General features: G+C 37.6%; 3 protein-coding genes across 3 annotated transcripts; 2 read left to right on the forward strand and 1 right to left on the reverse strand.

Moving 5' to 3' along the window:
• Positions 1 to 100: 100 nt before the first annotated feature.
• Positions 101 to 8,811, forward strand: LOC144636217 (exosome complex component RRP46-like). The gene is made up of 8 exons (XM_078495369.1): positions 101 to 230; positions 376 to 489; positions 3,942 to 4,063; positions 4,741 to 4,881; positions 5,519 to 5,608; positions 6,586 to 6,672; positions 7,580 to 8,273; positions 8,434 to 8,811. The coding sequence occupies exons 1-7, from the start codon at positions 113 to 115 to the stop codon at positions 7,610 to 7,612; spliced, it is 705 nt and encodes a 234-aa protein (XP_078351495.1). The 5' UTR covers positions 101 to 112; the 3' UTR covers positions 7,613 to 8,273; positions 8,434 to 8,811.
• A 767-nt stretch (positions 8,812 to 9,578) lies between these two features.
• On the reverse strand, positions 9,579 to 22,964 carry LOC144636216 (arginase-1-like). Its single transcript, XM_078495368.1, has 12 exons — positions 22,787 to 22,964; positions 20,730 to 20,802; positions 19,262 to 19,377; positions 18,008 to 18,075; positions 14,413 to 14,473; positions 14,085 to 14,180; positions 13,783 to 13,820; positions 13,248 to 13,304; positions 12,996 to 13,100; positions 12,533 to 12,609; positions 12,313 to 12,372; positions 9,579 to 11,384 (listed from the first exon to the last, which is right to left on the reverse strand). The coding sequence occupies exons 1-12, from the start codon at positions 22,919 to 22,921 to the stop codon at positions 11,209 to 11,211; spliced, it is 1,062 nt and encodes a 353-aa protein (XP_078351494.1). The 5' UTR covers positions 22,922 to 22,964; the 3' UTR covers positions 9,579 to 11,208.
• Positions 22,965 to 23,324: 360 nt separating this feature from the next.
• Positions 23,325 to 27,530, forward strand: LOC144634391 (calcineurin B homologous protein 1-like). Its single transcript, XM_078493342.1, has 7 exons — positions 23,325 to 23,496; positions 23,601 to 23,673; positions 24,332 to 24,421; positions 25,403 to 25,518; positions 25,702 to 25,763; positions 26,394 to 26,516; positions 26,968 to 27,530. The coding sequence occupies exons 1-7, from the start codon at positions 23,430 to 23,432 to the stop codon at positions 27,019 to 27,021; spliced, it is 585 nt and encodes a 194-aa protein (XP_078349468.1). The 5' UTR covers positions 23,325 to 23,429; the 3' UTR covers positions 27,022 to 27,530.
• Positions 27,531 to 27,740: the final 210 nt, after the last annotated feature.

Below are 27,740 nucleotides of genomic sequence, written 5' to 3' on the forward strand. Positions count from 1 at the left end.
GAATAAAAAAACCCTGTTGAAATTGCGTTGAAAAATATTTACCTCACCCTACTCTAGGAAGAGAATTATGACACGAGCCCGCGAACACAGTCAACACACGAGGAAATTCAAAATGGCGGACGAAACAACCGAGGATTTGAATCTTCCACGGTATTCATCAGAACTAAGATCAATGCGATGTGAACAGAGTCTTTTAAACAAAACAGATGGATCAGCAAGTTTTCTGCAGGGTAAATTTTGGATTAGTCAATTTTTGCGCTACATCTAGGGGGAAATACGAGACATTCAAGAACAGCTTTTTACCCAATGAACACATTCTCGAACATTCAATTGTTACTTTACTTTAGCTATACTTGATAAATATCACTGTTTTAGGAAATACTCAAGTGATTGCGGCAGCATATGGCCCGGCAGAAGTCAGACCAAGCAAAGAACTCATAGATAAAGCTACCGTGGAAGTTGTTTTCAGACCTAAAGTTGGTGTGCCAGGTAATAATACAGGGACTGTACGTCAGTAGCAGAACGTATTAGACATCAGGGCACTGCACTATTGCCTTGATTCCGGGGATTAATGGGAAAAGCCCTGGGGTCAAGTATGCATTTTGCCTTGTGTGGTTCAAGGGCATTTGACATGTACCTACCAGAAGTGTGTTAGCAGCTATACCCTCCATGGGGGAGGGGTGGAGGGTTGTCCAATACACCCGAATGTGTCGGGTCGCCAACTGAAATCGATTCGACACGGGTCGAGTCAACCCGTCAACCGGATGTCATCTCGCAGAGACTAGGAAAAGTTCACCATAACGTGATGAAAACGCCAACTTCGCGTCGATCGAGTCGGGTCGTGTCGACCCGTCAACGGGATGTCATCGCGAGAGAAGAAAAAGTTTACCAGAGAGAGGGGATGGCGGAGATTACGCGAGAGAAGAAAGCAAGAGGGGGCGGCGGCGATGTAGCGGTTTCGACCGGAAAGAAAATTATAAGAGGGGGGGGGGGGTAGAATGTCGGCGGACGAGAAGTGTGTCGACCCGCAACGGATTACGGGAGAAGAAAAAGTTAATAAGTGATGAAAGGGGGGAGAAATCGGCGGATGAAGAAAAAAAAGTAAAAAAGGGGGAGTCAGCGAGAGAATAAAAATACAATCTCATTTTATCACTGCTATATATAAGAAAGTAAAAGAGAAATCTGACGGATTATAAGAAAAAGAGAAGTAGTTGCGTCTTCGATACTGTTATGTTTGGGGGATCAGTTTGGTGGTTGAGGCGGGACGAGGGGAGAGCGTAGGGGGGTACTGGGTGAGGGGAGAAGGAGGGGTGGGTTGAGAGGGATTAAGAAGGGGAGGGTTAAAAGTAGTGAGTGAGAAAAAAAATTTGTTATTTTTGCACCCCTGGAAGGAATGAAAGGGAGGGGGGTTATTTTTGGTTCAGGGATTTGGGTTCGAAGATGAGGATTTTGGGTTGACTTTTGCCTCCATTCGATCATCCCCGTCTTTACAAGCCGGAGTCCCCCCCCCCCTGGGATCTGCGTTCGCAGGAGCTTCCTTTCCAAACGAATTTTGTTTGTGACAACCGTAGACAGTAAGTTAAAAGAGAGGAGACACCTCGTTTTGGAACCAACAGTCTGAAACATGACAACGAATGTTGCGACACATGAAGAGATACGACATTATATGGTTATAGTTTATTGTTGCGGCCACAGAAGAGAATAGCCACAGTCCTAAAAACTAGAGTGCGACACATTAGAAGAGTAATTAGTGTGTGGGCCAAAGAAGACGAAAGAGAGAGGATGGACACAAGAGGTAGGTTTTGTGTTTTGCGGCCACATAGAGAGATGACTGAACGATGAAAATTCGAATGTTGCGACCACATAAAGAGACATATTTTCGGTGTTGTTATTGTGTGTTTGCGGCCACATTAGAAGACGTACATAGCCACAGTCCTAAACGATGATACACATACGAATGTTGACACAAGAACGAGAACGTGACATACTATTTGTTCGCGATGTTGTTATTGTGTGGGGCCACATTTGAACGACATAGCCACAGTCTCTGAAACGATGATAAATACTACGAAGGTTGGACCACATTTTGAAGAGGATACGTTACATTACTATTTGTTCGCGTTTATAGTTGTTATTGTGTGTTTGCGGCACATTTTAGAACGACGTATACATTGCCACAGTTGAAACGATGTAACACATATATTCTACGAATGTTTGGACACTGAACGAGATACGTTACATTACTATTTGTTCCGTATAGTTGTTATTGTGTGTTTGGGCACATTTTAGAACGACGTATACATAGCCACAGTTTCTGAAACGATGTATACAAATATATCTAGAGGTTGCGACCAATTTAGAAGAGGTATACGTTACATTACTATTTGTTGGTTTAAGTGTTCGCGTTTATAGTTGTTATTGTGTGTTTGCGGCCACATTTTTTAGAACGACGTATACATTGCCACAGTCTTCTGAAACGATGTATACAATATATCTAGAATGTTTGCGACCACATTTTTAGAAGAGGTATACGTTACATTACTATTTCGTTGGTTCATACGCGATGTTGTTAGTGTACGCGTTAGTTGTATTGTGTGTTTGCGGCCACATTCTTTTAGAACGACGTATACATACAGATGTATGTATACGTCTGTATAGCTTGTTTCACGATTGTTTGTTTTATAGTGCCCCATTTTTTTGCAATCGTGTGATTAAAGATTGTTTTAAGCCACCTATATACTAAAAGTATATTCGCTTAGTTCATTCGAATGTTGTTTAGTGCCTGTTAATTATTCATATCACCCGAATTTTTTTGTAGAACGAGGTATAATATAGTATATGTATTGTGATTAGGTGTGTTTGCGACCACAATCTTTTTAATAGAAGAAGTATAATATAGTAATACAGTATTCGTTGCAGTTATTTTGTTATGGTGTTCTTTAGTTTGCAATGCGTTTATATTACCAACTTACATAGGCCACATTTTAGAACGAGGTATTAATGAAGTAAATTCGCTTTGTTATTTTACGGGGCCATGTCTTGCTATCGCTTCACCGTTTACGGGTTTTATGTCTTGCGATGTGAGGAATTGTCCCGGACGTCACGATCCGACACGGACGTAGTTTGACGACTCGGGATCGTGTCGGATCGGGACGCGAGATTATCAGGGCCAAGTCTGATGACAAAATCACTTCCGGTGACAAGAATTCACTTCCGTTCAGCTCACCGCAAAATGACTTCCGGTTGAAAGGGGAGATCCGTACGGATCGTCACGGACGTCATGATATTGGCTACCCACCGATCCGTGTCGGGTGGTCACCACCGTTGTCGACTTGACACAGTTCGGGTATATTGGACATGAATGGAGGGGTGGGGGGAAATGGTATATATGGGGAGGCTCCGCCATGAGGTCAAAATACCCTTTACACCTTACACTTTTTACATGCCATTTTTGACAGAAAAGGCAACCCTTGTTTATGCCTTGTTTTCCCTTGGGTGGACTACTGAAGGGGTCAAAATTTCTGGTTTGGCATCGCTTACCGGTGTATCCCAAATGACCATCATCCAGTTAATAATAATAATAGTTTATTAACACTCTTTTGTAGTTAAAAAGAAACTGACAGTTCCTTTAAGGGTAAAGCTAGCAAAAAAACAGATTGAAGTTTGTTGCTTAGTTAAAGAATAATGTACCTCAATGTGGTGAAAATAAATGAAAACCATATGCAGAAATAAGAATAATTTCTGGTACCTTTTAGGGTTTTTCTATCAAAACTTCTGACAATCATTCTGGCAAAAGCTATCAATTGGTCTCGGTTTCCTCAGGAAACAAAAAACTTATACAATGTACCACATAACAAATTAAAGTCAGTGAGTGACAAAGTAACGCAGTAACTGGAAACTGCTAAACTTGTTTCTCAGTTGCTGTAATCTTTAATCCACAGGCTGTGCAGAAAAACAAATGGAGAGATTTATACGTAACAGCTGTGATCCAGTTGTGCTGACTTCTAGACATCCTAGATCATCCTTAATGATTGTCTTGCAGCTTGTCCAGGATTGTGGATCAGTATCCTATACATATGCTAGTTATGATTGAATAAATAAATAAACAAATGAATGAATGAATGAATGAATAAATACATAAATAAATCAATAAATATGAATAAAACATTTTGTTCCTAAGTCAATTGGCCTAGTAAAGGAAGCTAGGCCATCACAGATTGATGGGTCAATGCAAAAGATTGTGGTATTTATTTCCATTTCAAAACTAAATCTAGCAATATGTAATGCCAAATGTCAGATCCCTGATGTCAACTCTGTTCGGTGAAATTTGGGATAGGAATGTATGTTACATTGTACAGTGTAATAAATGAGCTAGCTCTCAATGAGTCTCCCTACAGCTCAATTGTCAGTGCATCTGACCAGTATGACACAGGTCAAAGGTGAAACTCCGGTCCAGCAAGGCTGTCATAAATTTTTTTAAGTAGCTGTTACTGTAACAGTGAAGTTATCACCTGTAGCATTTTGCTCTGTATGCAAGTCAAGTGTAATGTAACACCAATTAACTTCTTCACCCACAACACTGAGTGAACTCAGTTGTAACACCCGTTAAAGGTTACGGCCCTTAATGACAGCCCTGGTCCAGCACTCAGATTTTCCTTTGCCCTGTGCACTCCTGCCATAGTTACTTACTACACTTGTTCCAACATGTGTATGTTTGTTTTCATTAACCACTAATTAAAGCTACTGCCATGTGCAATCAATGCTGCCTGCATGGCTATGGTTGATGCTGGGTTCCCAATGAAGTGTTTGGTTTGTGCTGTGTCATGTGCCTTGAGTGAAAATGGTGATATCCAACTGGATCCTACTTTGGAGCAAGAGAAGGTAAATTTCTACAGGATATAGCGGGTGCTTTCCATTGTCAAAGTGCAGCCCATCAGACCAACTGGAACTGACCGTTGTAAAATGGAACAACATTTTCCACTTAATCCTGGCCAATCGAGTGGACGGTCCTTTCCATTTTGCATTCCTTTTCCCAGTTCCCTGCATCTTTAAAAAGCTACTGAACTAAAGTAAGACAACTGAACAGTTTGTCAAAATGGAATGGTTCAACCAGGGTCAAAGTGGACCACCTCCAGAGGTGATCCTGAACATTTTAGTCAGACTGAACTGAAATGGACTTTTTCATTTGATGCCCAACCAAAATTTCCCAAAAACTGTGACCTAATGGAAAGCACCCAGGAAGACGAAGTTCATCATTATTACCGTAACTAAGAATTTTTTATTTTATTTTTAAGGATTCATAGAGGGGGAAGACATTTTATTAAAATTTCTCTGGCATTTTTGCAAATTTTTTCTAAATCTTTTGACAAATTGTCACAATAAAAGAGATTGAAAAATATTCTTAAACGATAGTGTAAGGAATAAAAATACCAAAATGCTGAGCACTGTTTACATATATGCCACTTAGATGAAACAGCAACATTACATGTAAATGAACTGACATATTTCTTTTTTGCAGTCAGCCTCAGCAGTGATGACTTTTGCATTTGACAGTATCAACAAAAATGTGATAACATCCTCAACAACAGGCAGTTTTACACTGCAAGAGGTAAAAAATTGCAAGCTCTAGAAGTTCCTAGAAACAGCTTTATTTCATTTCTGTAAATCCCTAGAAATATCAGCTTTTTTCTTTCCTTCTGAATATTAAGAGAAACTTTCAACTATGTAACTAGCCTATGCCATTACTACTTACCCACCAACTCACTCATGCACATTACACACACAAGGGAAGCCTCGAGCCATGCACCCATACTGCCAGAGCCTTTCCCGGTTTCTGTGTGGCTTTGAATATTTCTACTCCCCCCTGAATGGGATTTTAGTCCATCACAGGGTACCCCCGCCATTATTTCACCAGTACTCATTTATACACCTGGGTGGAGAGAGGCACTGAGAGTAAAGAGTTTTGCCCAGGAGTCAAATCGACTAAATTTTCAAGCCACCCTGTTAGCCAAGATGATGTTTGTTTACTAAATGACAGATCGACGCCGTGCGACTGGTGTCGAATTGACAAGCACTCTTGACGAATCGATCCAATTTCGATGTCACATTTAAGAACGAGGAAGGTTTATATTTTCATTTTGTGCTCGCGCTTGACTTCTGGTAAGGCAGATTGACGCTGTGCGACTCGTGTCAAATCGACAAGTACTCTTGACGAATCGATCCAGTTCGATGGCACGTTTTAAGAACGAGGAAGGTTTATATTTTCATTCTGTGGTCACGCTTGACTTCCGGTAAGGCGGATCGACGCCGTGCGACTCGTGTCGAATCGACAAGTACTCTTGACGAATTGATCCAGTTTGGGTGTATTGGACATGGGTGGAACCCGGACCACTCGAACCAGAGTCCAGTGGGCTAACCACGCCTCCACCACGCCTCCTATAAACAAACTTTTCAAATATTGACAAAGAACCACCCATTGGCAATTGTCAGATAGGCACTCATTCACTAAGTTATTGTGTAAAATAATGTTTAATGATCATGCGCTATAGTGAAAAATAAGGTAATTTATGTTGCATCTGTTTTCAGTATGACAAGTGTTTGGAAGCATGTCGGAGCACTGCTATCAAACTTTTTGACTTCTTCAGGCTCTCTGTGGAAAGAAGGCTTTCCAAGGTAAAATAACTTTTCTTTGTGGTTGCACATGTACTTGCATAAGGGTTTCCTTTTCTTGTTGCCAATCATAACCAAACTGTCTAGCAGCTAGATAGCCTTACAGTGTATCTCGGGAAATGATCCAGACGAGGATCAACTGTTGACCTGAGATCACTCAGATCAAGGTGCGTAAAAGGAACCGGCGAATCCTTGCCCAGAGTAGATTTATCAGTTCCTTTGATGCACCATGATCCTAGTGAACTTGGATCACTGATCTTGATCAAGATCGTTCCAAGTGATTTGCACCGTACAGGTTTGCTGTCGGGAAAAGGGATAGTAGAAGCTGCCCAATGAGGAGATGGCAAGGGGGATAGAAACTGACGTCCATCATGCCTTAAATTCTGTAATTCCTTGGCTCTCTTTTTTTGTAGCTTTTCTTTCTTCTTTCCATCTTATTTCCCAAGACTCTGTTCACTGGCAATCTTTCCTCATTTATTGCTGCCAATTATCTGTTTATTACAATTGGTAATTAGCATCAAAGTATTAAAATCTACAATTTAGTCCAACTAGGAGACCTATTGTTAAATTATATGTACGTAAAGTTCGTGTATATCCTCTCTTTTTTCCTCTTTTTTCAAGTAAAATGGGGGGGGCGGTTTTGTTTTTTTTTGGTTCTAATTATTTTATTTATAAAAATTTGAAGCATAAAAAAAAATATTTTTTTTTTTTTTTTTTTTTTTTTTTTTTTTTTTTTTTCAGACACAACGTTTTTTTTTTTTGAATTTTTAAAATTTAGTTATAAAAAAAAAAAAAGAAAAAAAAAAAAAAAAAAAAAAAAAAAAAAAAAAAAAAAAAAAAGTACATTTTTGTGCTAAATCGACAGTCAATAATTAATTTTAATTAGTTAATTGTCTTTTTTCATCAACAGGATGCAAAGTTCATGGACATTAATATTGCTTAAACATCTCAACATCTACACCATAGCACGGCTGGTGGGTGAACAGGAAGGACTATTGCAAGTGTTGCTTTGGCTCTTTATAGCATGTCATTCAACTTGGCATGTGCACAGGCCAGCTTTCCTTGAGATCAAAGTGTGTAGTAATCAAGTCAACTTTATGAGATGGCAGTTTCCAAATATATTAATGTGGGAGGTGGTACAATGTGGCCAAAACTCTTCTCATGACCCAAAAACTGACACAAGCCGGTCTACTGACACAGATAAGCAATGATGGCAGTTTGAAACATTTTAACTAAAATATTCCAGCCAGAATGTTTACTATTATCAGTTCCCCCTTATGCATTTCACAAGGATTCAGCATTCAATTCAGGATAATGGCTACCGACTTTCTGGAACAGCTGGCAAAATTAATGAACAACATTCGATAACCAAGTGACACGGCCAGACAAAGTGCAAATGTTAAAACTTTGAAGCATTTTGACTATTAAATACTGAGAAGCAGCAGTGTAGTAGTAAAACAAAAGATTTTCTAAGTTTTGTCTTTAAAGCAGCAAAAATTTCTCCAGAAAGGTTCTTGGTGTCAATATATTATGTGGTGTTTGTTGTGAAATAAACCATCACGGAAATGGTAATGAAAACGTGGCGATCGAATATTCCCGCGCCGGTCGGAGCTATTGTTCTTTCTCTATTAACTTCTGGTTAGCATTAAGAAAATTGCAAATTTAACAAAATATGATAACACTTTTTAAAGACAGGTTTCGGCATGACTTATGCCATCTTCAGTTTATTGAGACGAATGCAAAGAACCTTCTATAATTATATAGGTAGCATACAGAGATAAAAATAGGAATGTAGACTTCATGCTTACAAACTAAGTGTTTTTGTCTTTCTCTATTTTTTCGAGGTTGTTTGTTAACTTGGTCCTTCTTTGTTTTACCTCATTTACAATCCCCATGTGAGCCAGTTGAAAATCGTGATACAATCATTTGCATTTCAGCACTAAAAAGTAGCACGGCATCACAAAATTCTGCTTTCTTATAACTACATGACGATGACAAAAATTTCGGATAAACACACTGCTTTTAGATTTTAAGTTAGGAGAATTAAACCCCTTTATAATAAGTGATTCCACAGCACAGCTGAGAAATTAAAAACTTTAATTTGTATTGCTTGAGTAGGTAAGTAAATATCTTTAGTTTGAACCAGATGATCCTTTTTATGTCATTAATACCTTCCCTTTGATATTGTTGAGCAAGTAAACAAGATACTAGGAAAACTTGCAATTCAAAGATTGCAAGTTTTCCTACTACCTTGTCTAGCACTGCTCTGAGCTATGACAGATTATATAAACAGTGTAACTAACTATTTGATTTTTGTTCCATTCTGGAGCCGATTTCAAACTATTACAATTCCCAGTGACCTCAGTGTGACTTGATCGTAGATTACACGTCAGAAAATTTAGCTTTATAGTTGGGTGTTTTTAATTAGTATTTTCCACATTCTGTGATGTTTTCTGTCAGTAAACTTTTTTTGTAATTTGCCCAACAAAATACTCAGGACAACACTCCTGTTGCAAAAACCTACCTAACCTCACTGAATCGGCATAACCAATTAATGCTAAGTCATTACCAGTTTAAAGACTGCTATAACGTTTGCTAGGTACTAATATTTTCAGTTGAGGTTCTCTTGATTAAACAGTATGACTTGTATAAATGGGAAGTTTCATGAGATACGCGGTGACAACTGCCACTGGAATAACAAGTAGTACATGTTTGCCTTGTTCTGCCATGGTTTCTTCCTTACATTACAAGAAGCCCCTCCCTTCCATTGTATAAAAGTGAGCACAAAGCGAAGAATTGAACAGGGAAAATGGTCATGCAAACACTAGGATTAAAGACTAGCCCTTTTTTTTCTGATCACTTTTCCAGCTCTGCTACATGTGCTAGGGAAGAAAAAATAGACTACTAACTAAAGTTTATTGCTTTTATTAGCTATTTCAAATGTGCTGAATTTCCTATACCATAAAAAAACAAAGTTGACAGGCTGTACATATTCATTTTATTTATTGTTATTTATTGATTGGACATGGTACAGAAGCAGTATAGTGCCCTGCACTCTTGAAACATGTTACGGACCATCTTTATCCTGATTATGTCACTTGCTTGGCCAGTAGTGAACCCTTCATTACTCTATTATAGTTCAATTCTTGTACAAAGCACTAAATAGTTCAAGAACACATTTTTAACAGTATGGTATATTCTTATTTTTCTAACTCTAAAGTGACACAGCGCAAGATAGCTTCCTGTGCAGACATCCCTTGTTCCTCCAAGTGAGGTAACACATAACACATTGCGAGATGAGCCCAAAGAATGCCTGTGTAGGAAGCTAAATGCAACATTACTGCCACCAATATTCTGCCATCACCAAATAATCCTGCACAGCAGTGATTTACGTTTTTAATATATTTATGTATATTGTACATGTATATAAATTAAATTATTGCGTATGCCATTGATATTTTTTTACATCCAAGATACAACACAACCTTCAAACTTTTGTTCAGTGTTGGGAAAGTAAAACACAATAAGCTCATTACCACTTGATGATAGAGGTAAAGTTTAAATTAACCACCACTGACAAGGTGGAAAGCTGAATGTTTTGGTCAATATGTACAAGCAGAGCTTCCAAGGCTTTGTTACATTACATAGGACTGAAACTTAATACCATTATTTTACCCTGACAGAATGTACAAAGTCACTTTTCAGAACACCAATTTCCCAGTATAAGCAAATAATCTTAATTTACATTTGCAGATATAAAGGATGGGCATCGAGTGCCTTTTCCTCTTTTTGATATATTAACATACGACCTAAAGGCTGAAACATTTTGAAACCACTATTACTCCACTATCACTCCAAGCCCCCTATTTTAGGTTAGTAATGCCTTCTTTTTAAGCACCTGGACTTGCCAGTCAGTGGATACGTCTGTATCATTATATTTATATACTGCCACCACACCTTCATCATTAATCGTAGTATAACACTGCAAAATTTAGTAAATAAACCCCTTCAGGCGGCTAGTATATTGGAGGATATTGCCTAAGGCTGAAAGACTGTCCGAAAAATGAGCAGTTCACAAAGATGCAAAGCTTGGAGGGCAACTGTGAAATTTTCAGCACAATCTTTCAGCCAAGAGCATTATCTTCCAATATACCAACAAGCCAGAAAGGGGTTTATTTATTTTACAACCCACTGATTAATTTCTTTAACGTGCCTTATTGCTGGTAAATAGGTAAAAACCTATTGATAGTGATAATGATGGCATAACTGCAGTTGAAATAAATGCTAGTTGATTGGTTGACGTTATTTGTTAACACTGTGATTTGATTAGTAAGACTTGAAAATGTGACTTTGTTTGTTTGCTTTGTACTTGTCTATAAAATCAGGTGACGGATATCAAATTGGGTGGGTATATTGTCTGATACCCATCGGCTGATTGTGTACTACATGATACTTTTTGTCCAATGAACGTATGCAGAAATTAATCAGTGGGTTATAAAATGTAATACCCCCATAATTATTTTACCCCTCGCTCCTCTGTTATCCACTTGAAGCTTTGTTGTCATCAACTGGTGGTAAGGGAGCTTTATCAAGGTGGCTTTTCTTTCCTAACAAAATCTGAATAAGTTTCATTGTATTTTTAGCAGTTTTTACAACATCTTCTTCTGTTCCTATTGTAGGATTGAACTCGACCATGTCAATACCCGAGAGGCATCCTGAAGAGAAACAGATATTAAACAAATTTATTGTTTAGCACTTATCTTAGTAGAAAACGGGAAAAAGAAACATAGCAATTTTAACTAACAAGTGGAATTTCCTTTTGTTCACATATCCCCTGGTAGGTCTCATTTCAATTACCGGTATTTCAAATAAATTAATCAAGGTAGTAACTCGGCACTTTTTTGTTGGGGGAGGAGAGGGTGGGGGAGGGGGGTTACAATTAGGGGGCAGTACCATAGCCCCTAGATGGGATCCCGGGGGGGGGGGGGTACTCCCATGAATTTCGGATAGGGGTGTGCCGCCCAGGTTCTTAAACCCTGACCCTATTTAAGGATAAAGAAAGTGAAAATTGATACCCTTTTTAAGGCCCAAAACTGAAAAATGACACCCTATTCAAGGGAAGAAGAAACGTTCCGTGACGACGCATATAACGGCTAACCGCCCATGTAGCAAAACACAAATCTTTATAAAATCAAAATCGCTTTACTAACACTTGAACGGATGCCTTTTTACGTTTAGCTGAGCGTTTTTTAGCTGATAGAATTAAGGTACCCTATCTAAGGATCACACTGGGAAAACATTGCCAAAAGGAGCAAAAAAGATACCCTATTTAAGGACTGAGAACCTCAAAAACCATACCCTATCGGGCGGCACATACCTATATAGCCCATACATGGGAGTACCCCTCCCCCCGGGATGGGATGTTAATTTGCAGCAGGTCCTACCCTCCCCGAGCAGCATTTTGTCAGGTTGGAACACAACGCAATGACACCAGTTGACACAGACCATTAAACTCAGATTCCAATGCACTTATTAACCTTTTGGAAACAAAACCAGCCACTTTAAAGTTTAGTGAAAAAAGCTCAGCAGGATTTTTTTAAAATTAGAGACTCTTAGTACCCTATATTATAAATTGAAACAAACCTGTTTGTGCCACTTTCTGTGCAATGTAAATTCCTTCATCTAGTGTAAGCCCTCCTCTCACTGAAACCAGAAAAACACATTATTACAGTTTTCTTCTTGCTTTAAAACATACTGAAAAACCTCTTATACAGCACGTATGAAGAGGACAACATCAAAGTTTCTGCAGCAGTAAACTAGAATAACTTAAGGAGAAAATAACAAAATGAAACAAAAGTTGCACCTGGAGTCCCAGTGCTTGGAGCTTCTTTTGGATCCAGTGAATCAATATCATAACTGACATGAATTGGACGATCACCACTAGAAAAAAACAACATCAAGAAAGCAACAAATTAAAGAGTTGCTATAGAAGAAAAAGAAAGCCTTAATTTAAATAGGGTTACTCCATCAGCTTTTGCAATAAAAACTGTAATTATCAATAGAGGCCCTAGTAAAAAGTAAAAAGTCGCTAAAAGCCTTACAGTGTACCTAAAATGGAAGTTAAAAAGATTAAAATATATAAGAGTACTAAGATTTAAGCTAAAATTATGTAACATTTGTATACAATAGAAAGATTTAAAAATTACATATTATTTTGATAAGAGTTATAAATTTGACAACCGGAATAAAATTGTATTATTTTCATTTTCAGTAACATTCCCCTCAGTGTGCATAACAGAATGATATCATTATTAAAAAAAACTTACTTGGGGTTGATTTTTTCAAGAGCCTTTTCAATGATTACCCCAATACCATCTTTGTCAATATCATCAATGGTGTAACAGGCAATTCCCAGTTGTTCACAAATCTCCCTAGGATAAAGTAATTGACAAAGAAAAATGTCAGACAAACGTATGTATGTTTCACAGGAAAGTTAGCAGTATGTATACTAAGAAAACTTGATGTCAACTGACAACATCATCACATTAATTACATTCATTTTAATTTGTAATAATCACCTTTCTTGTGGTTCGACATCTCTAAGTCCAATATAAACTATATCTTTAGGTGACAAACTACAAACAAACACAGGCAAACATGTTTAGTAAAGCAATATCACTCGATGGCTGATATAATTAGGCATGTCCTGACAACTTCACCCTGGGCATGTCACCTTGCACCTTAGAGTACATGTGGTTCAACCATGCAAGATAACTAAGTTGGCCGGGGGGGGGGGGGGGGTGATGAACAGAAGCCCTTCAGGTTTGGGATTGGACATTAGGGGCCATTACCCCACCCCATAAAAAGCCTAGATAATTACAGAGGCCCCTAAGAGAGGAACCTACACTTAGTTAATTAGTACAGTAATATTCTTCAGGACAACAAAACAAGTGCTGTTGATCGATGATGAAAAACAAGTGCTGTTGATCGATGATGAAATTGACATATTGATGATGGTGATAAAGACAAGACAGAGGCTGTTGTAACACCTACACCTTATGTCGTGCCTGATAATTTTGTTTAGCTATATAGATTTAAAGAATCAGAACTTACCACGGTGAACACCATTCATATCCAGAAAGGGCTGGGAACTGAAAATTCAAAATCAAATTGATATTTTTTGTTTCAAATAACAGATAAATTTTCAAAAATATTTGACTGTGCATAATTACTCTGAATACATTATAGGTATCGTAGTTCTTGACTAATAGACTTAAACACGTATATGAATACAAAGTATACAGCTGATACAAGCAAATCCACCCATAAAGGTACTTGACTGTAGACATTAACTGTATGTAGTCTGTCTAAACTGGTTGTAAATAAACAAGAATGTAAAAAGGGATGAGCCATACCTCTGGGATGCCTTTGATTAACATAGAGAGGGGCATTCCATGGAGATTTCCAGTTGTGGTAGTTGTTGGAGTATTAATATCTGTATGGGCATCAATCTAATAAAGGGGACAGTGTTTTCTATTAACAAAATTGACTTATATTGAAAACTGAATTCGTTTGGAAAATTCAATCAAACTTATAACCACTAAAAAGATATCTAGTACGTATGCAGTTTTGTGAGGTCTGAGGTACATGTTCGAAATGTGGAGATACTGAAAAAAGAACACTTAATAACTGTTATCCTGAAAGTAAATATAAAGTGCATTTATATATGGCCTATATACTTACCCATAATAGGCCTAGGTCTTTCGCAACAGATGCATGGCCAAATACTGAGCCAACTGCAATACTAAAGAGAAACAACAACAACAAATCATCAATCTTGATAAGAACAATTTTAGATGAACGCACTCCAGCGGAGGGTATTATAATCTTTAAGTATAATTTTAGAGGTGATTATAAGAATTGAAGCATTCTGATTGGTCGAGAAGCTTGGCTTATGAGGCTATATTCACCCCGCGCGAGGGGATTGGACATTATATATTAAACACTGGGAATTTTTCAAATTAACTACCAAGGCTTTTGGACCGAAAATATTTTCAAGAGATGGTTTTCAAGGCATTTAAGAAATGATCGTAAACATGGCGGTTTTGGCGATCGATGAGAAACTCAGTCAGATCGATTGAGCAAACATTATTTAGTTCTCTTCTCACCGGAGCTACTCATTTTCGAGAGGATTCCCACATTCGCTTAGAAGTCATCAACAATGATACAAAGGTAACGGACGTCTATCTCATGGTGTTTGTTTTGTTCCGTTTTATTGCTTTAACTAAATAAAGTCTGATTGTAATCAATGAAGTAAACTGGTTTACACCGTATGCAAGCGAACACTTGCATGTGTTTGCTGTTTTCTTGTTTGCTATCATTATTTTTTAAGTTCTTGATGATCACCTCTAAAAATTATACTAAAACAATTATTCACCTCAGGCTCAGTGATTATTGTTGAATAATAATCACTGAGCCTTCGGCGAATAATTGTTAAATATTATGTGCTGCCAAAATAAATTATTAAAAAGACAAAAGTAAATCAATCGATCAATCAAAATTTTTGTTAGCATGTCTACAAAAAGCTACAATAAGGGTTGTAATGAGGCTGATTAAATAGATGCAAGTCTCTTTTCAATGAAACCTTGATAGGGTACCGGTAATTAATATTTATTAATCTCGAACCCTCCACTGAACCTTTAGACAGAAAATACAAGTTAGCAGAGACAGAGTCATCAAGTGAAATATATCACTGCCTTTTCACACACACAAAGCAGCATAGTGCAAGGAAATTGGCTGTAAATTAAAGAGTAAATTAGGTCATGTCTTTGGGCCCAAGTTGAGACTACCTGCTTTTAAACAAAGGTTGCCACTCTTAGCTTGGTCAAATGTGAATGTTTTTTACAATTTTTTTTTGTAAAAAAAAAAAATGACTGTGTGATTGTGCCAAAAATTTAAGGTAGACTGTCTAATACCTAGACACTCTTCACAGTACAATTTCAGATGTTGAAATATGGCTGGTGCATTGCCCTGACCAAAAGGCATCACTCTGTGTCCCACTGCATTCAGTCAAAGCTGTATTCTCACAGTCCTCCAATCCTACCAGTTTACATGTCTCAGTATCCACTTTAAGAGAACTAAGTTGAGTCATCAAGAGTAGGATCTATATCCTGAGCAAAAAACGTACTATGTGACAAAGACTTTACTAGTGTTAACGTTGTTCAGCTTCCAGTAATCAACACAAAGCCTGCTGAAGTTATTTTTCTTTTTCACCAGGATCTCGATCTGTTATGGCCCACTGATCATGACCAGCCAAATGTTAACCCTCATCCGACTGGGTTTTTATTGTCTTCAAGCAAAGGAGTTAAAGACTGGGGGATTTTGTCCTCTCAATATTTCCAAATCTACTTGCACTGGCCTGTGACTACCAAGTTCAATCCATGTCGAGCTGTATGAAACACCCGTTAAGTTGCCCTCAAGTACAATCTTGGAAGCGTGGCTGGTGCATTGGCATGACTATAAAGTAATGCTTATGTATCCAGCTTCCTGTAGCCTAAGGGTGTCTTCTCACAGTCCTCTAGGTCCACAATAACTTCTTACAACCTCCTTGTTGTAGGATCAACTGAGATAACAACCACTGTCAGTTATCGAGAGTACGTAGGGGCATACAATTTATCAGTCATACTGCTCAGTCAACTTCAATCTAACAATTTAAATAAGCTTTTTTAACTCTCTTTTTCACCAACTCAGAGACAAAAGGAAAGTGCAGAATACAAATGGAGCTCATCAATTAATGTCTAATTTTATGTATATCAGCTTTATTTCACTTTTAGTTAGACTTTGAAACACCAACAGTGTTCCTTTCTGGGTATTGAATTCATAACACTTTTACATCGTAAATGATGCTTTTGTTCATTTGTTATAAATTATTTTGTTTTCCTTGCATATGCTGTAAATGACATGCATGTCACCTAATTTATTCATAGTTAGTAACTATGGCCACATCGACAGTAAGGGGACGACAGTTAGGGAGCCTCAAGGGAACGGCCCCAGGTTATTTCTCAAAATATTTTCAACTTAAAAGACATAATATTCATGATTATGACATTTGGAATTAGAATCAAATAAAAGAGCGTTTTTTAAAATAAAGGGGCTGATATTTTTTATAATTGTGTATGAATATAGTTCCAGTCTTTTTATTGCTTTTTGAATGTCTATTCTTAGATTTATTTTAACCTTTTCATTTTTTGAATATTTTATTTTATTAACTAATATTCATTTATTTATTAATTTTAAGCAGGACCCATGTTGATAGCAGTTTCTATAACTGAAATAAAATGGTCATCCTGCATTTATATGTGTATTTATTATTATAATTGTTTTTAAAAAACACCTATTTCACAAATCAAATAATGTGTTAATTAAAGCATCTCTTTCGAAAGCAGCAGATCAGCTAGGATATTTGTTTCCAGGTTGTTAGGAGTTTCACGCTGAAAATCCCAGTGCTTGTTTTTGCATACTAAATTATGAAAGCACTGTAAAAGTTGCTAAGTCTATAATTTAATTAATTTGCAGTTTTAACCTGTCACCAGAGTCTACAAGACTCCTACTACAACTTAATCGATGCAAGCTATATAAATGAGAATTTCAGTACAGACTTATTCAGGTGCATGTGTTTAGTTCAAGGTACTTTATTCTAGAAAGAGTTGTATCCCAAGGAGAGCATAGCCTTTTCTGAAACACATAATAAACCTTGAATGTATTTTATGAAAGTAAGGATATTTACAACATTTTCTAATTTGTGATGTGCAGTTAAGTCAAAGACCACGGGTCTAATATCTGTGCTACTTAGCCCCTAGCCTTTTCACAGGACTAATTAATTATTAAAACTATTATATGACAACACCAGTATTAGCAGATGACATCCCCAACAAACTATCACAATAGTGCATTCTGCACCCAAAAGGACATGGACATGAGAAAGTGATAGAAAAGGGTCTATCCAGTGGACTATTTCGCAAAGCTAAACATTGGCAGGGTCTGCGGAGTGGATCTGACAGCATTGTGTTAGACTGTTCACAGTACACGTAGAGATCAATGGTTGAGTTCGACAGGCCCCCATCTTGGTTCATGAGCGCAAGCAAAAACTGTGAAGAGTGCAAAAACCCTGTGGATACGGTTGTGGGTGTTGACACTCTCCCCAGTTTTCGTTCACGTTTATGAACCAAGATGGCGGCTTGTCCGACTCAAGGATCTACCTCTACTACTTCACGGAAAAAATAGGGGATTGTGAACAGTAAAAAAAGACATGATTGGTCACCTGGTTTTGACTAGTTACCTGTGGTCTCCTCCTATTGTAAGAGAAAGCTTCCCTTCCCGTTTAGCTTTCGCTACTTCTTGAGAAAGCTGTCAATGAAATGACAAGTGATAAATGATTAGTGATAACTATTATGGGGCAACGACATGAGTACCAAAAGTCCAGAGTTTTGCTCAGCAAAGCAAGCCCACTCGCCCTACTCAGGGGCTCGATTCACTCGCGGAAACTGGTCGTTGTCGCCACTCATGTCGTTGCCCAAAAGAGTGCCTGCTCACAGGCTAAGTGAATAGTTTTTTGTCAGTTGGTGATGATGTTTGTTTGATAGGTTACTATCATAGTGGAGCTCCAGGCGCGCAAAGCGCGCCAGCGGAGCACCATGGGTAAGGAAATTTGGGGGAAACCAATGAAGTCGAAAAAATTTGGTTATCGAGTGAGCATACGCGCCCCGCGCCTACAGACTCTGGGGGAGGGGGAAGGGAGTCCCAAGGCAGCCTGACCAGGGGGTTCATTTCCCAAGGAACGTCGAGATTAAGCTTGTATGTTTTATATTGGTCATCCATGTAATGGTCAATTGACAGCTGTCAAAACAAGGTATCCACTGACCAGTATCACATGACGATATCGCGGGCTCAAGTGTACAACTCATCGAGTGGAGTTGATGATTTATTTTCGGCTATGGATTTTTGTTGAGTAGTATACATTAAACAGTATTTCAATGAGAGTATTTTCACAAAATTTAAAGAACAAGAAAATGAGTGTGGAGCTCTGCTTTTAGGCTTGGCTAAATCTATTTATACCATGCCATAGAAAATACAGCCAATCAGAATACAGGAAAGCCGTTGTATATTCGACGGTATTCAACCCAACCTTCCCATCGTGCGCTGCGATTGTATTCACGACGAAATTTAGTAAGCGTATTTTCTATGGCATGGTATAAAATAGTTATACAACACTTTCTCGTGGTATACTATGGAATATCCCACTTGTCACTTGTATTTTCTTGGTATACACACTCGCCTAAAGGCTCGTGTATATACCGAGAAAATACAAGTGACTCGTGGGATATTCCATAGTATACCACTCGAAAGCGTTGCATAACTAGTATATATTAAAAAATTATTGGTTGGTTGGTTACTTACCGGTATGTTAAAACATCAATTTTTATTACCCATGCTTAGTGATAAAAATTGCCTATTGTGCATGCACCTGGCTTTGGCTGGTATATCCCTGTTTTGTCTAATCATCCAGTTGCAATGTGTGTGTTAGCTCACTCACCTTTTCTGCTACAGTACCACACTCCAATGAATTTTTCACCACCGTGTTATTCAAGATATAATTGTGACTTTTGACATCGGGTACTTGTAATTCTCCAAAATCTGATATTTTGTATCCTATTGAAATTAAAAACAAAAACTCACAAGTCACACATACAATTTTTAAAGTTAGATGCCAAACGAAGTTAAACTGCTGTGGTTTATCTGGAGTCTCTGAGACAGCTAAATCCCCCAGGATCCCAGGCCACTTGTCAAATCTCCCATGCAGGTACCAAGGAAATGCTTAAAGTACATATTTTCATGCTTATGTTGGCCAATTTTGGTGAAAAAGATATTTGACACATTTTAATTTATGGTTGGAGAGGCTTTGCTTAGAGGTACAGAAGGGGTTGCAGACAAGGTACATTCCAGGCAATCTCCCATATTTTGATTTTTATAGGTTGGCTTGACCAGTTGAGTGCCCCCCCCCCTTCCCCCCAGGGCAAGCACCCTGTATTTTTTGGGGTTTGGGTGGGGGTGCGCCACTGGGTCTCTGAAACCCTTCCCCTATACCAGACCATCTTCAGCTGAGTTTGCAACCCACTAGTCACTGAAAATCCCTACCCCGTATCCCTGACTTTCTTGTTTTTAGAACCGTATCACTATAAGTGTTTTTATGGCAAACGTTGCCACAATGATTTTATTTACGTCTAGGGAAGCCTCTTTCCTTTCTGGGTTTCTATTCCCTATTTTGGACCTAATTTTTCATACCACCAATCAGTTTCTCTGCAAATGATAAGACCAAAACTCTCTGATTTCTATATACCCCCCTAGACTACATGTAATTAAAAACTGCCTGAAAACCATCCCCTTCACAGCGGCACATAACTATATACCGGTAGCTCATATATGGGAGAACCCCCCCCCCCCCCCCGGTAAGTGCTCACATGAGTTAGTGACCAACAACACCTAAATTTTAGAACCCGCGTGTAAGAACCTAGGCATTTAAGAACCTTCTGGCAGAAATTTGCTTTTATAATACCCCAAAATATAAGAACCTGTTTAGCCAAACAAATTCCTACAGGTTCTTACATGTAGGGTTTAACTATTTAATTTATATAGATATTTTTTACCAAAAACCAGAAAGGTGATGTTACTGGGGTATATACAGTATGTTGTTGGTCTTTTAGCAACATGGGTACATTAATAAATATTTATAATGAAGAACAGACCAGTTTTTATATTATTTTCTGATAATCAACAACAATGTCTACTCTGTAGAAATTAAGAACCTGATTAAGAACCTACTTAGCCTAAACTGTCAATAAGTACCCCATAATACAAGAACCTGTTTTGCCAAACTCTAAAAAAGTAGGTTCTTACACGCGGGTTTTTACTGTACCTTACTGCAGAAAAGTTCAGCCTACCCAAAGTTTCTCACATGGAATTTAGGTTAAAAAGAAAGGAAAGAAGTAAAATTAATGCCTTACCTAATTTCTCAATTTTACTGACTACACCTTGCTTTCGTAAACGAGCTGGCCCTTCTTCAACACCTTTTCTTGGCTAGGAGAAGAGAAAAAAATTGTAATCAAATTTAATCTTCACTCAGTGAATAAGACAAAGGCATGTATCAAATTACAGGATGCCCTGGCCTGACCAATTGCTGAAAATCGATGATCGGAAATCAATCAATCAATCGATATCAATCAATGATGGTTAGTTAATTGATATCGATTGGCCATTGGCCAATCGATAGTCACAAATAAAATTTCCTTAATTACATCGATTGTCATCAATTGCTATCGATATCTTGTGGATGATAATTCTCCAGGATATCCGGAAATAGATTTTCGCAATCCTAAAACAACTGATCGTGAGCTTAGCGCACAATGTCTGAAGAAGCGGATAAAGCCGGGGATAAAGTAACAGACTTTATACTTGTTATTAAGTGCGTAGTCTAAAGCTACCATGCCTGCGACTTCACCATTGAAGTTGGTGAGGAGTTTGTGGCTAAGAGAAAACAGGGAGAGAGTGGGAACGCGTTTCAAGTTACTAATCAGCGTGGACAATCAGGCCAATTACCATAACAGACATAACAGTATATCACTGAGCTGATTTAATAACACCCATATTGAATCAAACCAAATAAAAAACGATCGATGAAAATCGATGACAATCGATCAAAATCGATGAAAATCGATGAAATTAAAAGTCACAAAATTTTCCAACATCAATTGGTCATCGATTTCCAATATCAATCGATTAATTGGGATTGATTATTATCGATTTTCATTGATTATCGGTTTCATCGATTGGTCAGGCCGGGACGCTTCATACATCATTCTACAGAAATAAAGGAAACTGATGACCCAGCTACAAAAGCTATTTATAACATATTTAATTTCCAGCTGAACTACAGTGTCTTCTTCTTCCTAAAAGAATCACCCCCTTCAATACTGAAGATTCTAGTGAGTGTTCACTTAACTAATCTGCAATTTGTAATCTTGATCATGGAAAACCCAATGGAAAAATTTCCTAAATTACATTGATTGTCATCAATTGCTATTGATTGTCATTGAAATCTTGCAGGTTACATGCCCAGGATATTCCGATATAGATTTAGGCAATCCTCAAATGACCGATCGCAAGCGGGATATATGTTTCTTTTTACAGCTTTTAGTTAACAGATCTACTTGGGAGGCTCCTCGCGATGTCTGAAGATTGGGCTAAAGAAAGGAAAGGTTATGCTTATTATAAAAATAAATGCATAGTCAAAGGCTACTATGCCAGTGACTTCAGTGTACAAGTTGGTGAGGCGTTTGTGGTTTTTCTTTTAGAAATAAAAGGCATCTATGCAGAACAACCACTTAAAAAACAATTGATAAAAATCGATGACAATCGATGACAGTGGATAAAAAATCGATGAAGATCGATCATGTTAAAAGTCACAAAGTTTAATGAAAGTTACTGAAATACTGCATGAAAAATTGTCCAAAACCACAATACCACAACCCTTTTAAGTTACCCTCAAATTGCTCTCCAGTAGCACTGTTTTTTGTCAACACTGTTATTCACCCTTAAACATCTGTTTCCCCAAAGGAAACATCAGGCATGTTAGGTATGTTTATATATTCAGTTACAAGATCAGATCAAAACAATCTCGAACTGCGTATTTCAAATCAAACGTAATGTTCACCATGTGATTTTGAACACATCTAATCATTTCTGCGAGTTAAATTTCTAGCAGTATGGTGACCGGGCGGCGTGACCTTTTTCACGTCATGTCAATATTTCGTCATTCCATGTCAGTGTCACTAAAAGTTAGAAATTTAACACTTTCGAATAAAACTTTCGAGATAAACAGTGTGGATTTAGTTCACAAAGTTTCTTCGGGAATCATTATAGCAAAAACATCGGTCTTGTTACGGTACTCCACGACTTACGTCTTTAAAACGATCATAACAATACCACGAATTCATTGCGTAAATAAGCGCGTTTTTTTCGCCTTCTTTGAACAAGAACATATTTCAGTAAGTCATCACTTTACCTGTCCGCCAGAGAATGGAACGCCGATCAAAAACAGCTCTTTTTGTTTTCTTGAGTGACAAAATCTCGCAATTTTCTTTTGAGCAGCCGTAGCTGGTCCTAGACCCAACCTGCGTATCATTGTTAAAATGATCATGGTGATGAATACACTCTCATTTATTTCCTGCCGCGCGCAAGGAACGTTCTTTCCATCATGTCCCCACCCCCCTCACACCTCCTTTTTTACTCGCCCCATTTCTTCTCGTTCCTCGACGACTGGAGAGGGAAGGGTAGCAGGGGCAGAAAGAAGATCCTTTTCTTCATCTTACAGGTCATTTCACCTATCCTTAATCCGCTTCAATCGTGAATTGATCATGTATTCTTCTATTAATCCATCTTTTTTCATAAATTACCCAGAGATTAGCACCGGTTTACAAGGAGTGAACATTCCTTTCCCCTCCCTAGCCACGAGAGTAGAAAAAATTTAATCCTGATTGTCTAGCAAGCTTGGTAACCATGTAAGTAAGCAGGTAGGGTTACAAAGCTCCTTGACTGTGTAATAAAATTAGGGGGCTGGAATCGGGCTGGAAAATATTTTCAACGTAGTCGATGTTTTAGTATGTTTAAGTTGTAACGTGTAGCTTTCACCAAACGGCAGCCTAAAGATGGGATTGAAATCCTCTACTCTCTTACAAGAGGAAGATATAGAAGAACTGCAAAACGAAACTGGATGTAGGTTGAAAGTGTTGTGCGAGTGTCTTTTTAGCCCGTACAGATGTCTAATATTTGCAAACCCATTGTTTATTTGATTGTTAATCGTTCGGGTTTTTTTACAGTTTCTCCAAATCAAATCAAAAGACTTTACAGCAGATTTACAAGTCTTGACAAATCAACAAAAGGGACATTAAGGTTAGCTGATTCAGAGATGTAAAATTTGCACATGTACAAAATTATTATGCATGTTCTTGCATGTATCAGGCGGGTTAATTATAAGTGACGTCAATGTGTACATTGTCCATTTTCAACCGATTATATTTGTTGCCTTCTGTTGTTATTCTTACTAACTGTCGCGAATTAAAGCAGTTTCAAGGAATATTCATTTCTTTTGGGACCTAGATGATTTATAAAGTTGCTTTCAATAATTGCTTTCAACATTGAGCCATTCCATTTTATATTCCCCCTCCCCCCCCATAGATAAGATTTTCTGAAGGAGCTTTGAAAGTCATTTCTGAAGGGGTAGCCCTGACAAAATTTTTGAATTTTGACATTTCTGAAGGGCTTAGGGAAAAGATGGCTGTTTTCTGAACTGAAGGAGTTTTGAAAAACTGGGTTATTTTTGATCCTTTTTTCTTAGGGTGTTAATTTTGACTAACCTTATCAATAGAGGGAGGGGGAGGTGGATATAAAATGGAATGGCTCATTCCCAGATCCCCTGTTTAACTGGTACGAGAAAGACTTTGTCTCGATATTATGAACCAAGTGCTAAATTCTTAGAACTTATACATTGGATGGAAAGAAGGGGAATTGATATCTGATATTTACAGCATCTTTTTTGTTTTATAAACAGCCGTGAAGATTTCATCTGTATACCAGAGTTGGCCATCAATCCAATTGGTGAAAGAATTATAGATGCCTTCTTCATGAATGAGGACAGTCAGTAAGTCATGTCTTTGGTATGAATTATGTCACAAAATAACTTCAAGTGCCCAAAACCCCCCAAAAATGTTTTAAAACCAAAAACATTTTCAATTGACATTTCCCTGATTGTAAATAAATGTTGAAAAAGTTTTTGCTTTCGTTTGAAACTCGATTTTTTATGAATTTTCAAAGTCGGAAAGATCACTCTTGTGAAAACCATGACCAAGACGAAGAATCAGTCCACAGGCTTTCCAAGCTCAAAAGTTGATCTTTTTGATGTGTTTTTGAGAGCCCTTCGGGCAGCCGACTCTACATACATGGTGTATGTGACAGCTTGTGTATTAATGAATTTTTCGTTTTATATATTTTTACATTTGTAATTATTTTCTCGCAATTAGCATGTTTTGCTAGGGGCCAGCCAGCCCCCGTCAGCCCGGGGTAATAAATTTTATTGATTGATTGATTGATTGATAGAGAAATGTATGGGAAAATCACGGATTCTCTAAAATCAGGTAAATTACTATCTATTTTGAAATAAAGTTTACCTACCTCAAATGTGTCGCTTACTTGTGTCTTGTGCCGAATTCGAAGCCATTCCGACGCCATTTAGCGAAGTTATTCGAAAGTCATTGTCTCCCCTTCTAAAGGTGTCGCATACACCACGTATGTAGAGTCGGCCGCCCGAAGAGCTCTCAAAAACACATCAAAAAGACGACTTTTGAGCTTGGGAAGCCTGTGATCAGTCAGAAGGATCTGGGTGTGACAAATTTGTCACGTCATTCCAGGACGTCTGGTCGCACACTATAGCTCTCTTGCGACGTAAATCATGGTGCTTTACAAAAAAATGGTAATTGCATTTAAAAATTTACATCTGTGATAAAAAAATTTACATTAGCGGTAAAAAATAAAATCTTATCTCATCTAATTCAATCTACCATGACGGTAATAACACAATATTATAATTGTGAGAAATTTTATCTGTAATTAAAATGTTTTCTAGGGAAAGAGGTGAAGAAACCTGTAACTTCAGACAGTTTGTGAAAACCTTGGCTCACTTCAGACCTTTTGATGCTTCAAAGGAAAACCCTCTCAACACCAGAGAAAAGAAACTTCGATGTAAGTTCCTGTGTTGTTAGATTAAAAAAAAAATGGAGAAAATTAATGACTTGGATTGAGGGATATTTTTTTAGCAAATTTAGAAATTTTCACTTAAAAAGTTGCACTAAAAGCTAAAGAAATACATATTGTTATAATATTTTTTACTCACAAGCATCCTTCTATTTAAATATTATTTTTCAGTTACCTTCAAAATCTATGATTTGGACAATGATGGCAAAATATCTAAAGATGACCTTATGCAGGTAATTACACTTCCTATAAATTATTGTGCTTGAAATGGATTCAGGGGGGGTACTCTCCCAAATTACCTATGTGCCTAATTGATCCAAAACAGGTCAGGGTATCCAATTTTGAGACGATTCCTAGAACAGGGTATGATATTTGAATGCCGAAAGTACCAAATTATCAGAAGCCAAAACAGGGTGTTAAAAAATTGACATGTTTCTAGAACAGGGTACCGTATTTTCTCAATTAAACGCCTTCAAACTTGGCTTTGTCGATCCGGCGTTTATTTGAATGGTGCAGTTTATTCGAGCAAAATTTGTATTAAGAAAGGACTTTTAATCATTATTTGTGACATAAATGCATCTTGCCATTATACCTGAAGCATGTTACACCTCAAATAAATGCCTGAACGGCTTAATTACCACTCCACCTTGAAAACCCGGCATCTATTCTGGGCCCGGCGTTTAATCGAGAAAATACGGTATCATTCTTGATGTTAATTCTTTCTAAAACATGGTGATACTTTGGAGACCCAAGCAGCACATACCCACCAAAACATACCTGGGTACCCCCTGGGAAATCGATTAACCTAGGTAGGGGCCTACAACAGATATTCTAACAGCTGCTGTTTATTTAATGGTTTTAAGGTCCTTCACATGATGGTTGGGAGGAATATAAGTGATGAACAACTTGGTGGCATTGCTGACCGTGCAATATGTGATGCGGATACAGATAAAGATGGTGTCATCTCATTTGATGAACTGAAGAGGGTACGTAAATATTGCATGGTTACTGTAATGTCTGTAGATAAGAGTCCATCCATTTTGCTAGTACAACGGTTTCATTTGTTAAGCTAAGAACAGTTTCCATGTACACAGAATAACAGAAAAGCGAAATAAAACAAAATTCATCAAACAGGGCAAAAAATAACAGATTCCAAAAATAACAGGTCCATAACTGATTATTCTAGTCTGTTTCAGTCATAGACTGTGAACGCAGACATTTCCGGCTGTCATTTCTTTCAGTGGAGAGAAATGACACCCAGAAATATGCCTAAGTCTATATCTGTAGCATGAAATGGCTAGGAGATTGAATTTTAATTTTTCTGTAGCACACAGAAAACCCAGCCAAACAACTAACATGATTTATAACCACTGTCTTAACTGAAGATGTGTGAAATGGTTGTTAATGCCTTTCTTTTATTTTTTATCTCTTTTTCAGGTACTAGAAAATGTAGATATGAATTCAAAAATGAGTATCCGATTTCTTGCTTGACTTCCTGAGGTGAAGATGATTTTACTACTTACTAGATAGATTATGGTTTATTAAGACCTGCCAGTGATGACCATGAATGGAGATGGAAACAACTCTTCAGATGTCAAAAGACTCTCAGAGTTTTTCTTTTTAATATGTTAGCATTGAGAAATTAGGATCAGGCAAAGAAATCACCCAAAAATATGAGAAAACCTACAATAGTACACACAAATGTAAAGAGTTGTCGACTGGTGGCAAAAATTAAGCAAACTTCTAGAAGCACTCAACAAAATAATCAACTAGCACGAGTATCAAACTCTGTCAATATGGACACTGAGAAGTGAAATCAACACCAATAAAAAATATTGTAGAAATTTTCCTTTACTTTCCAGACGTCTTATTCAACCTCAATTTTTTGTGAAATGATTTTTATAGCATTGATCCATGTATTATAATTACATTCAAGGAGTATTTGTTGTAAAAAAGTTGAATGTGATAAAAACAATAAAACTAGACTATATTAATTTTAACTTGTACCAGTGTCCTCTTTTTCTTTTTTTGTAACAAACTTGCTATCTCCAGGTAGGAAACCCATACAATCAAGAATAATTTTTTTTGTTTGAACCCAGAGGAAAATCCTCAGAGCAAGACAAGAATAACACCAGACCTGGCCATAATCTAAGTGGGCCACAATGACAGTAGGTCTTTCCCCAGGATTTAAAATTTAAGAAAACTGAGGG

The sequence above is a fragment of the Oculina patagonica genome, chromosome 13, assembly GCF_052425735.1.
Source record: "Oculina patagonica isolate OP01 chromosome 13, crgOcupat, whole genome shotgun sequence".
Taxonomy (NCBI): Eukaryota; Metazoa; Cnidaria; class Anthozoa; order Scleractinia; family Oculinidae; genus Oculina; species Oculina patagonica.